Source organism: Anabrus simplex, chromosome 1 (genome assembly GCF_040414725.1).
Source record: "Anabrus simplex isolate iqAnaSimp1 chromosome 1, ASM4041472v1, whole genome shotgun sequence".
Classification (NCBI taxonomy): domain Eukaryota; kingdom Metazoa; phylum Arthropoda; class Insecta; order Orthoptera; family Tettigoniidae; genus Anabrus; species Anabrus simplex.
The window spans coordinates 913112684-913125645 of record NC_090265.1 but is presented as its reverse complement, the minus strand read 5'-3'; the positions used below and the strand labels follow the sequence as shown (position 1 = coordinate 913125645).

The 12962-nt window shown below is 37.9% G+C and overlaps 1 protein-coding gene across 2 annotated transcripts in view; it reads right to left on the bottom strand.

Moving 5' to 3' along the window:
* Window positions 1-2180: 2180 nt before the first annotated feature.
* The window catches only part of LOC136874744 (WD repeat-containing protein 46), a 96178-nt gene continuing 85396 nt past the window's right edge, over window positions 2181-12962 (bottom strand). Inside the window, exons 12-13 of one of the 2 annotated variants that reach the window (XM_067148422.2) lie at window positions 10476-10586; window positions 2181-2999 (exon numbers count right to left, since the gene is read on the bottom strand). In XM_067148422.2, the coding sequence (XP_067004523.2) occupies window positions 2862-2999; window positions 10476-10586 (249 nt within the window). In that variant the 3' untranslated portion in view covers window positions 2181-2861. The remainder of the gene's footprint in view (window positions 3000-10475; window positions 10587-12962) is intronic. The other variant, XM_067148414.2, reaches the window with a different exon arrangement.

The following is a 12962-nucleotide window of genomic DNA, read 5'->3' as shown; positions in this document are numbered from 1 at the left end:
TTAATATACCTACTACCTTACCTCACACAAAAGCATGCATAAAACAGCACAGTTCTCCTCATGTGTTTCCACTGTAAATTTTCCCACACTCTAACCAGAGAGGGGGCTCAACAGCCAAGAGGCATTGTCACTGGCTTTTCACCAAGGCAGCCATGGTTCGAAACCTAGCAAATGCATGAAGATTTTTTGAAATGAAAGTCATGTTTCCCATGGCTCAGATTTCATGTCACTATGATCACAATATCAATAATCACATAAAACCACAAGCTTGCTTTCCTTTATTCTAACCAAGAAGTGAGATATTTATCCCAACAATACCTCAATCCAGTTACCCCAATCCCAGACTAAAAACATCACAAGATCACAAGATTTAGATGGGTTTCATATATAATCGTACACATAGGAGTACATGACTGAAGTCCAATCAATTCACCTTGAAATGAAGTACGGTAGCAAAAAGAAAATCAAGTAGAAAACTCCACTGAAAAATTCTGTTTTATTCAAGCAAATTATTGTGTCATTTTTGGTGAGCAGAAATGTTGCACATTTCTAACACGTGATCAATCCAGGAGCTATCTGCTGAATAAAACTGCAAAGAATGAGATCAAAAGGACTGATTATGTAATATGTACTGTATGTCTGTCATATGATTGGTAGAACTGAATCCAGATGAAAAAGTATAATGGTGGATAGTCCAAAATCTGGATGTTAACAATCACATCAGTGCTTCATCTAAGCTAGGCACCCTGAGTCCCAACTTGGTTAACAGAAGGTGATAAAGGTAGTTAAAATTAAAAAATGACCTACTTGAGCAAAACCTCAGTTACCTTTTTAAAAATGCGACACAGTGGAAAAAATATACACCATATGACTTGAGGTTAGTCAATGTACAAAATCTGTCCAAACAGACACAGTATTTTGGAATTATTTGATTAAATTACAATTGAAGTTGGTTAATTAATTCAAACATGAAGGGCTCGTGAAAGAAAAAAGTTAATTAGGTACAAATTCAAATTAAAGAATATCAGACACTTTACGTACCTGAATCTTGAATTCAAAACAATCCTTAATTTTTCAGTAGTTCCTCAAATTGTAATGAGAGTAGAATATGGCAGTACACTACATTTTCCTTTAAGCAACAACATGATGGAAAAATGTGAAAACAGTTCCAAGTATAAGACAATACACTTCACAATTTAAGCGAACCATGCTGACCTGAATGCCATACCCATTTCACCTGTTAACAGTTCTCAATCAACTCCATGTGGAGTTCTGGGTTTGGGCCTAATAAGCAGATTTTCCCAAGTACCGACGCTCAAAGTTGCTATCTAGAAAACTATTGATGGAGCATAGTTCCCACTCTCATTGCTCATTGATCAGAATTTTAAAATATGGGAAGCATGGATTATCCGAGAATGGGAACTGAATGAAATTGGGAAATCAAGGTGATGCAAGGATACTCTCCCTCTCATAAGGCCCCACGGCACTTTTCCTCAATATAACAACCAAGTGTCATTAGTATCAACAATACTTTGGTCCGGCTCTATGGCTATATGGTTAGCATGCTGGCCTTTGGTCACAGGGGTCCCGGGTTCGATTCCCAGCAGGGTTGGGAATTTTAACCATAATTGGTTAATTTCCCTGTCACGGGGACTGGGTGTATGTGTTGTCTCTTCATCATCATTTCATCCTCATCACAACGCACAGGTCGCTGTCAAATCAAAAGACCTGCACCTGGCAAGCCAAAGTCCTCGGACACATCCCGGCATTAAAAGCCACACCCCATTTCATTTCAACACTTTTCTTCAACATAAACTTGCCTGACCAAGTGTAATACATCCTTTGGTAATTTACCAACAACGTAATTGTAAACAAGTTTGTTTGTGTTCATTTTAAGTCATGAATGTGCCATACCTTTTTACTGACTACAATTTTGGAGAAACAGTGAGATTAGAAAATCTAAAAATTTGTAGACATGTAAAGTGTATTCATAATTCATAGGAGAAATTCCAAGAAGCTTCAATGATAGCACAATGTGGATGTTTTCCTAAATCTAAATCAACCGAGACTATACCAAAGATGACACTGTAAAGAATGTTCACAAAACATTTTTAGATTTTGTATGTCATATTAATGTTTATGTGTGTTATGTTTAGTTTTTAAGTCACTTTACATATGTAGTGACCACAACTGGTACTACTTCTTATGAGATAGGCTAAGATTTTGTGTACAGTGTTATGTATTGATCAGGTAGATTCCTAATAAAAGTCCTTTTCTCCTGAAATTGGAAAATCAACACGGATAATGAAAATGATAAACTATAATCTCAAAAATGTAGTATGATCATTCTATTCTCAAGTACAGGAAGTATTGTGATTTTTGAGTTTTTATTTAATGTAGTTAACAAACCAAACTGCACGTCTTTACAGCCCTGATGGGCCTTGATCTACCAAGGAACCGCTGATCAGCCTGAAGGCCAGCAGATTATGAGGTGATGCACGGGCAGTGCACCAAATCCTCTCAGCTATATTCTTGACTTTCTAGGCCAGGGCTGCTATCTGAACATTATATAACTCCTAAATACTTCTAACACAGGTTGAGTGGACCTCAAATCAGCCCTCAGATCCAGGTAAAAATCCCTGACCTGGCCAGAAATCAAACCCAGGATGTCCGAGTAAAAGGCAAGCTTGCTACCATTAGACTCTGGGGCTAGCTAATGTGATCTATGGCAACTGAAAGTAGTCAAGATAGAAGTGTGGTGAAAATATGAGGTGTCATATTAAATGTTTAAAAACTGTCTTGTATTTCAGGTATCAATATAAAAACTAGGAATATTTACATTAATAAGAACATTACAGTTTTCATCTCTTTGTTTTGGGTTTGAACCTATCAAGAACATCTTTAGGCTTTGGTTTTGGTGGAACAGGATTAGCAGCAGGAATTGCATCAGACTTCTCTTCAAGCTCAGATTGGACATTTTTCACAGATTTGATGAATTCCTGAAATGATAAAATATTTTCAATTAATATTCTGAAAGTGAACTTATCTACTGTAGAATGAAAGAGGGTATTAGTACTGAAACAAATATTTTGAGAAGGGAGAGGCAATAGTGCAAATAAAAGCACCTTAAAATACTTGACATTACCAATAATATCATACCTTAGTATCGTATTTCACTGCATAATCATTGCCATCACATAATAGCTGTGCCCTTACTTCTAGACAAACTGATTCGGTCTTTAAAATTTCACCACATAATCATTGCAGGATATTTCCATACATCACAATCAAGAATTATTTAAAAATTTGAGGTTGACCAATACATTTCTAAAGTAGATTTGTTTATAATACCTACAAGGAACCATAGACCTACAAAGGACATTTTCTCCGCTGTTACTGCATCATCATCATCCGAAATGGCATCTGATACTATTTCATCCATATTGAACCATATCATTTCATGGTGACAGAGGTATTATTTAACGTATCAGGAACGCTGTGCCAGGAGTCTAAACTGGAAAGGCGCGAAAAGAAGTTTGGAGCATGAAGAGGGGCAAAGCAAGCTAGAATGGGAGTGGCAAAATGTGTGAGAGAGCGAAGAAGCCAGGGAAAATGATAGAATGACTCGAATGCTATCTGGGGATTCACAAATACCACACTTATAAGAAGAAACGTGGCATGAAGCAGGCCTGGCAAGGTGTGAAAACATGACAATAATTACTCATGTGAACAAATTTTGGCAAAATCAAAGTAACAGGAAATTTTGAAGTAATTTACTGTATGCTTCGATCCGATCCAATGTACTAAATGTAATTACCTTTCTTAGTATGATTTGAGCGCGATGAGCATGGCAACCAAGCTTTAGTTTGCTCAAAGGAGGAAGTGTTTGTATCCTAGGGCTTCCCTGTGTGTGTTGCCTCTGTCGAGAACATATAAAGGGGCATTCAGAGAAAATGGTGTTCATTGGAAGACAGACGAAGAGATAGGGTGCGTTGTGAGCCTGTAGCAATCACTCAAAGCCAATGTTAGAATATATAGTTTTGGTCAGTTTTTATCATCTGTAGCCTGGAGCAATAGCCATTACACGGACCTAGGAAATAACATTTTAATAAACTTTGATCAAAAAATCATTGCGCAGACTCTTGCTACAATTTTTAACAATTACTTTGTACTTATGATTAGGAGCTTTACGGGACAAACTATAAGCCCGGATAGGAGACATGTTCTATAGTTTCTTCAGTCCTAATACACGATATGCTGAACTAGGGGTGACGGGAGTGTGCAAACGGGCATCTTAATTGTGTGTGTAATATTGCAGTTATTGGCGGTACGGGAATCTACGACAAGAGCTGATTAACCACGAGACCTTCTCACAAACCAGCACTCAAGCAGATGGCAGCATGATGGACCATACCATGGGATTGAACCAAGGACCAGCGGCCCAAGACAAAGCTAGCGAAAAGTTGGGTTAAGTCCATGCGTCCAGTCTAGGATGGAGGAGCCATGAGATCGCAAGTTAACAGATAAGTTTGAACAGATTTTTCTTTTAGCATGAGAGAGGGACAGTTCAGCTTTGCATATTTTTCTTTGTAAATATACATTCATTATACCTTAATGGCGATCATTTAAATATGCTTAGGACTAATGCATGTGTTCTCTGTGTTACTAGCTTTGAATCAATTGTGTACGGTTATGAGGGTATTAGGTTTAAATTAGGTTTGTTCTATAGTCATGTAAAGCAGTGTTATTCTTACTGGAGATTAATTTATGGAAGTTTGTGAAGCTAGGAATATGGAAAATTAAAGGACGGAGGCGCCTTATAAGTATCAAATGGGGAGAACTCTTACTGTGAGTGCTAGGCGACCTAAGGAATAGGAATCACATGTTATGTTTATGTGCATGAGTCTTTTAGATATGGAGAGCAAGCAGTGGATATCAAATCCCAACGTTGCATTAGGAAAGGTTTTCGAAATAATGCCGGCAAGCTAACACATGGCTAATCACGTGGTATGAACCGGGGACCGTTGAATGGAGAAAAGAGTTTTACTGAGGATATTCCAGATGGGCAGAGGTGAAGCCAAGCATGTAGGCCCATCTGTTATTAAATACGAGCCTGAGGAATACGATTCCAGACCAGAACGATATATTATGTATTACTGAGAGGCCAAAACCACTAGCAATGTCCCCTAGCAAATGGATGAGTGTTGGCCCAGCTGAGGACTGCCTTGTACTGTCCGGCAGGAAGGGGACCCGTTAGCCAGGTGCCGATAAGCAGATGTGAAAGAGGCTTTGCCGTGTAGCTATGTGTATCTGCAGATAGATGAATGTTATTGCTTGAAACATCGAGAGGAAGATGGCCTTGCCATTCCCCCAGTATATGTAAGGTCAATGAACATCACCGCAGGAGGTGACCCGAGATGCGATTACATCACCTATCCCCCAAGTCCAGTGTGTATTTTGTGTGTTTATTTCTGTTCCAGTGGAATATTTGTGATATGTTTACTGTTTATTGATGTTGTCTATTGTGTCTCAATGTTTGTGTTTGTCATTTTATTGGAAATTGCTAAGGGGAAAGTTTGTATGCTACTTAGGGGATGAGTGGTTCCGTTCTCATCTTTGATTATGAGATCAGGCTCATAGTAGCTTCAGTGTTCTTTTGGGGGTATCAGAAAGTCCAAAAGCTAGCATTATTGTGGATTATGTGTCCAAAATTAATTGGGAATAAATTTAATCTTAATTTTTTTTAATGTGAAGATTTCTGTCACTTATCTCATGTATCAGGACATTTAAGTACGACACAGATAGTCAAGTCTGTTCAAGCTTATCTAAATGTTCAGTGTAGCGTTTATGTAAATGGCACACTGATTCCAGATTGATTTAGACTTGTTTAGACAGGCAAGATCTTGTTGCCACTTGATGGCAAACAACACTAAATGGTATCAGAAATTATATTGATTTATTTAAGGGAATTTATTTTTCTTATCCAATTTTTATGTTTTAGCATATTAAATATTTCAAACTAATTTTATTTCACTTGAATCCTCATTCACTCATTCAAATACAATTCCTGTCCTACTTACATCTTTAAGAGATCTTATTTAGTGGTTTGTGGAGACCTGGAGACCAAATTATGGATGTTTTGCAGGCTTTGCTGCTGAACTAGCCAGCGCAAAGTAGGACAGGAAAATGGTAAATTGTGGCTAATTACATGGTGTCCCACTTTGTTTTTATTGATTTATTTGTTTGCCAACCCAGTAAGGTACAATATGCAGCCAAAAAAGTGCAGACAAAATTATGTTTACACTTTAATAGTCTGTAAACAAGATGTAAGAACTTGATTATGGAGTATACCGTAAAGGATATAAGCATGGAAATGATCAATTCATTGTTTGATATATAGCAAGCTTTCCTGCATTTGGATACCAACTATTTGTACAATACCATTTGAACCAGTGTTCTAAAACTAGAAATATGTGTAAGGCACTTGCTGCCACACACTGCTGTTACATGGAAGCTGATCATTTGACCAATCATTCCATTATAATTTAATCTTCACATAATGGTTGCACCATATATTTTCACTTGAAAAGAAAAGGCATTAAAAATGGGATGATTATGTGATGAAATATTGTACTATATACTGGACAAATACTGGTACATACTATGAAGGAACAAAAAGAGAAAGATGAGGTGGATACAATAGCTGGAAACCAGGCAATAACTGCGCCTAACATGTCATTTTATCATACTTCCCACAGGAAATTTCTTCAAATTCTAGCCCCTAAATAATTACAACAGCACATTATCGAGCATTACACATGCTATAGGAAAAACAAACAGTCAAGAATACCTATGGTACAACCATCAATGAGTAGAGAGAAAGTTAGGATACGAACATACACAACAAATAAATATAATGATACTCAGGAACTAATCCAAGTCATGAGTTAAAAATGATCCTCTTGTAAATGCAATGAAGGGAACTGGAGATCATCTGATGCAGAAATGTTGAGAGGAAAACACGGACAAGAAAAGTGAGATGTGCAGAAAAGGAGGCGATGTCAGAAATGTTAATGAATTTCAATAGAATAGAAAGACATTCCTGTTGCTTTTTAACGCACAGTTATATTTTACATAGACTGAAACTGTTCTGAACTACCTACTCTGCATAATGATTTTGTGACAAGTGTACAATTTCTTTTGAAAAAAGAAAAAACCCAAAGATTTGAGCAGCAGTGGTCGCATATCTTGAATGAAAAATCCAAGGAGCCATATAAATAAACACCTGAACAATATGAATTTAGAAGAAGGTTACAAAATTAGCAATTCTTGAATGCCTGTAATTTACAAATTGCTAGTATGCAAAACAGAATATAAAAACACAAAACCTCGTAAGTTACAGAACAGTCACCGAAGATTTCAAGCTGACTTTGGGGTGAAAGCTACAAGAGTTTAGAGAGGAAAATACCATATAAGGTGAAGGGGAGAGACAAAGATCATTGACCAAAAATAAAACCAATCACTTTGATAACAAATACTTTAACATATTTGTAATGTTGGCAACCTGCACAACATAAAATTAGAAAGAAAGAAAAAAAAAAAAAAAGGACATTGTCCAAACTCAGATATATAATGTAACTGTAATGAGTGTTTAATCATTTTTGTATTTGTAATAACAATAATGGTATTGTAACACTCTCCAAATGAAGTGATTCACCCAATGGTTCTTAACTGAAGGAGAATTGTTGATGTTTCCGTAATAGGTAGTAAGTACCTTGTTCCAGCACCTCTGATCATGTTATGGGCAGTATGATGAAGTATTTAAAATGAATGATCGAATATAAAAGTGAATTGCCAATAATTTAATTTCTTTCTTAGAAATCTATTAGATTCAGATTCTGGTTAATAATTCTGAATGAAAAATAAAACATTGTAGAATATTGTTAAAGCTCAATACCTTACATGGCCGTGCGGTCAGGGGCACGTGGCTGTGAGCTGGCATCCAGGAGATAATGGGTTCGAATCCCACTGTCGGCAGCCCAGAAGATGGTTTTCCATGGTTTCCCATTTTCACACCAAGAAAATACTGGGGCTGTACCTTAACTAAGGCCACGGCCGCTTCCTTCCAACCCCAAGGCCTTTCTTATTATTCCATCGTCGCCATAAGACCTATCTGTGTCGGTGCGACATAAAACAACTAGCAATACCTTACATATACCAGGTGAGTCTTCTGCCATTTTTTTTCTTGACATCAGGCCACCCTTCTAATGCCAAGAAAACTACAGATGATATAGTCCTTTGTCTATGTCTGATATTGTACCTGTGGATGTACCTTGCAGAGCAAAATAGTCTCTAGCGAGAGGCAACAACTGGCTTCTGCATTATAGTAAGTCCATTATAAAGACGTAGTTACATACTGCACTGATTTGTCATACGGTGGGGTAAAAAGGATGTACCAAGCAACCAAGTTGAGTAGGATATGAAAGTAATGGTGGAAACAATCATACAGAGATAGGAAACAAGTATAAGTACAGTAGGTGAATCAGAAGTAGATGTACATTGGGTACAGTTTCTGGAAGACCTGCAAGAGTTGTTAGCGAGGAACCATGGAATAAGTTTTGGGTGGGGGGGATCACCAATGCCAAATATTTTTATTCACAGTGCCATTGTTACGAAATTGTGACTCACTTGACAATAAGATTTTCGACATGAACATGAGATCATTTGCCACTTACCTCAGTACCCATGCACAAAAAACAACCTAAGTTTTTAAATCTTGCACGTGGATCTCCTGGTATAGCTGTAGGTGACAAGTTTGGAAGCGATTGGCATATAAAATCCATATGACAGACAACTGGCTGGTATTGACCTGTTGTGCTACTGCCTGGGTACTCGTATGAGAATTCCCCTGGACAGAACCCAATAGAATCTGAGCAGGATCACCAGACGTCACTGGCGCCTCTCTAACAGGAAGTATACGTGAAAGAGACAATGTCATACACATTCGATGCACACTGCTGAATGTATCTGTAGTGGGTTGCCGGCTTTATGGAAATATTTCATGGTACAGCCACTGTGTTTATTGTATGTTTGCTCTTGTTTCACCGTTGATGTCGAGATAATCATCTGTTGAATATGTCGCGAAGAACCGACCAGCACGACTGGTGTCATGCAGCAACCATCCATAAACAAAAGCTGTGTGCCATGAATGTGGTATGAGCAACCTTGGATTGGATCCTCGGACGAGTTGCGGTTTAGCCTGGAAAGCGACTCTCCCCTGCAGCATGTTATAACCCTGGGACCGATATGGCAGCGCCAGTATTGTCCTCTGAAGCCCGTACCCCATACCCCAAGTGTTTCGCAGGGGTAATGTGACTGGTGCCCTCTATAGGGATGACATCCTGCAACAGTATGTGTGGTGTTTTGGTGGTGCATCATCTCTCCAGGCAGAGCTGGTCAGGTGGACGAGTACCTGCAACACGAGGACATCATATATCTAGAGCGGATAGCTCGCTCCCCGGACTTAAATCCGACTGAACATGCATGGGACGCTCTAGGTCAAAGGATTACAGTCCTAACACTGCCACCACAGACCATGGTTAACTTCCAAAGTGTACTTGTCCAACAATGGGATGCGTTACCGCAAGTCATGCTGGACGGCCTGATTCAGAGTATGGGAACCCGTTGTGCATCCTACATTGCCAAGCGAGGTCATCACAACCTGCCACCAGTGGAGGGACACCACACATGGACAATGCCACCCATTGTCCATGTCTGATTTCCTTGTATACCTGGTATCAGAAACACTGTGTCATGAGTGAAACTGTTGCCAGGGCACTATTTAGTGCACACATTATCACCATGCCCCATGTTTTTCCATGGATCGCAAAGTTCTCTTAACTTACGGACATGGGTGTACTGTGGCAGTAGAAATGTATAGCTTGGCCTACTGAGACCTTTGTGTAGAACAATGTCATCTGCATATTGGAGTTCAATAAATGAAGTGGACAATACTTTGATCTTGGCTTGCAATCTGCTAAGGTTAAATAATCTGCCATAATAGCCTTAATTAAGGTACACCCCCCAGCATTTGCTTGATGTGAAAATGGGAAACCACACAAAACCATCTTCAAGGCTGCCGACAGTGGGGTTTGAACCAACTATCTCCTGAAGGCAAGCTCACAGCTGCGCGCCCCTAGCCGCACGGCCAACTCGCTTGGTGTGATATATCAGCCCCTGTAGTCTATGGGCATAAGGAAGAAGAAAGATGTTCATTTATCAGCCATCTATTATTTTAAACCTGATATCATTGCCAGATTAATTTATCGCTATATTTGAATGGAATTATTGAACATGAACACGCCTTACCTCGGATGATATTCTACACAGCTTCTTAATTGACTCATGTCAGATGCACGAGCAAATGTGTTACTAGGATAATTAAAGACTTTTGAATATAAACCAAGACTACTTACCTTGCGTCCCTGTTCTCGCAAAATATTCTTTGTTTTCACGATCTTTGCAGTGCCTCTTCTCCTGCCACTCGTGCTACGAGGAGTAAAGTCGATCTTTGGTGGTTTCAGGTGCTGGTATGGAAAAAACAAACAATATTAGCAAGTAATTGCCTCTTTACAACATACTTAACATAGAAAATAAACCTTCAGATCCATGGGATATGGAGTACAGTGAAACCTCGTTAGTGCAATCCTCATTAACATGTTTTCCCGCTTAGCACGTCGTAAATTCTAAATCCCGATTCTCATTGTATTAAATTCATATAAAAGTACCTCACTTATTACGTTGTGCATTTTCTCTATTACCGCTTAGTACAATCACATTTTTCCTAGCCGTAAAAATGTTATTTGTCATTCCTCGTGGAAGAAACGTGATTTTCAACTCGGGTAAGAGCCCTCGCTGCAGTTGCGTGATAACGGGAAAAGGCCTTGAATTCTTGAACTTCACAGAATCAATTGCACCTTCAGGGAGCAAGCCATTAGCCTCAGTAATGCTCAGTTTTGCTTGCAGGTTAGCAGTGAAACTACAGAATAACACAATGAGACTGTTTGTGCTTGTATTTTGCATTCCTTTCAGAAGTTAGAAACGTATTTCGTGTTTAGTTGTACAGTGAAGGGTACCGAATATTTGTCACGTGATAGCTTACATCTGGAACATAATCGTGTGAAGTTGACTAGCATTGTGCATATTTGTCTTGTATAGCCTAATTATGGATATGGGAAAAGTCATGAAATTCTTTATTAATGAAGGCAAAATTAAAGTGTCAGCAAGTCGACTGACATCCACATCTTCAAGCGCACAGAATTGGCTTGAATGTTCAAACTCGCACCTTCCGGTTTCGACTCGACCACTCAAATCGGTCTTGGTCGGTCGAAGTTTCGTTCGATTCAAAATGGCAACCAAAGTCATTCTGTTGCAGTCGCACACGGCCGTGTATAACCTCCAAGTCATTGTCTATGTGTGTGATCAGAAAAATAATGTTTAATAACCAACTGGTCCGAAATTAAAGGCTTCTACTAAAATTTGTTTCACAAAGAGTGTGATCTGCAATAATACTTTGATATTTTTATGGGACCCATTCAAATGTTTTCATATTTGTTGTTTGGTGTTTTTAACACTTTTCAGTGCACTATTATTTTATAAGCCCCAGCGGAATAAGTTTTCATATTTGTTCTCTTGTGCTTTTCACACCTTTTAATACTCTTTTCTCATAGAGTTTTCACCGTACCTGCGGATATACGATATAAAATCCCATTATGTCGGAAAAAATCGTATCTAGTGTTTCCATATTCCTGATGGATAGATTTTACTTGTGTATTCAATAGTATGTTTTCTCGCTTAACATGTTCTTTTTCCTTGTCCCCTGCAGAAACGTCTTAATGAGGTTTTACTATATATAAACACAGCATTGGAACAAAACTCACAATTTATTAATTATACGATTTGTGTCGCCCTGTTAAAGCAAACTTTAATACCACAAAAACAAAAATTCTGTAATTTTTTCAATAAGTTTTACACCTTTATTTTGAGTTAGAAAATGACTTACAAAAATGATGTAACTTTTTGACCATGCTTTGTGTTGTGCCATAATAATGAATTAATTATTGTGTTTTGAGGAAACGGTTTATATAGTGGCTGTATTCATTATTTCAGGTTAGATTTCTTCTGTATACAGTGTATGTATTGAATTCTGAAATTAGTTTATAAATAATTTTTCTTCCATGTTATTTAGAAATGTACTTATAGATATGAGCAGTTTATGCAAAAACATGTATCTTTTTCTGTTAAGGCCACTGGAAAATTGATAAATGAAGTTTTATAGAACAGTGAAACCTATTTACTTTTGAACTACACATATTTCAAAGTAGACACTATTCCCCGAATTCAAATATAGACCTTCATGCGTTATTTTGATCAGTTAATTCGAAATACGGTTAATGTATAATTCGAAGTTCTCATCAGGCCCATACACTACAGTAGAAGTCTGTTATAGCAAGAATTCACAATGGCTAAATATTTACTCGCTATAGCCAATTGTCATTATATCCAATTTTTGTAAAAGAAAAGTCTGGTGGACCCCCACACACACATTAAATTCGGTATGAAATAGCAATCAGTTTGATCAAAACTTGTGTTTTGGCAAATTTCCATACTGCGGCTTATTCATTAGTTAGTTTTCTAATTCCGAGACAACATGAACGAGTGTGTTCAATTTCATTTTGAAAAATTGGAGTAGTATCACTCCAGTGGCTTCTGTGGCAAACTTTGCATTTTCTTATTCAAACAGCATCATTTATCCTAACTTAACCTTATATGCATCGTAAAAAAATATTTCAATCGCCAGTAGAGTAATGATAACCTTTTCGCTATAAATTTACAAGGGAATAACTTTTCCGAAATTTAACCAGACACGAGAAACTACAGTGATACCCCATTAAGGATTTCCT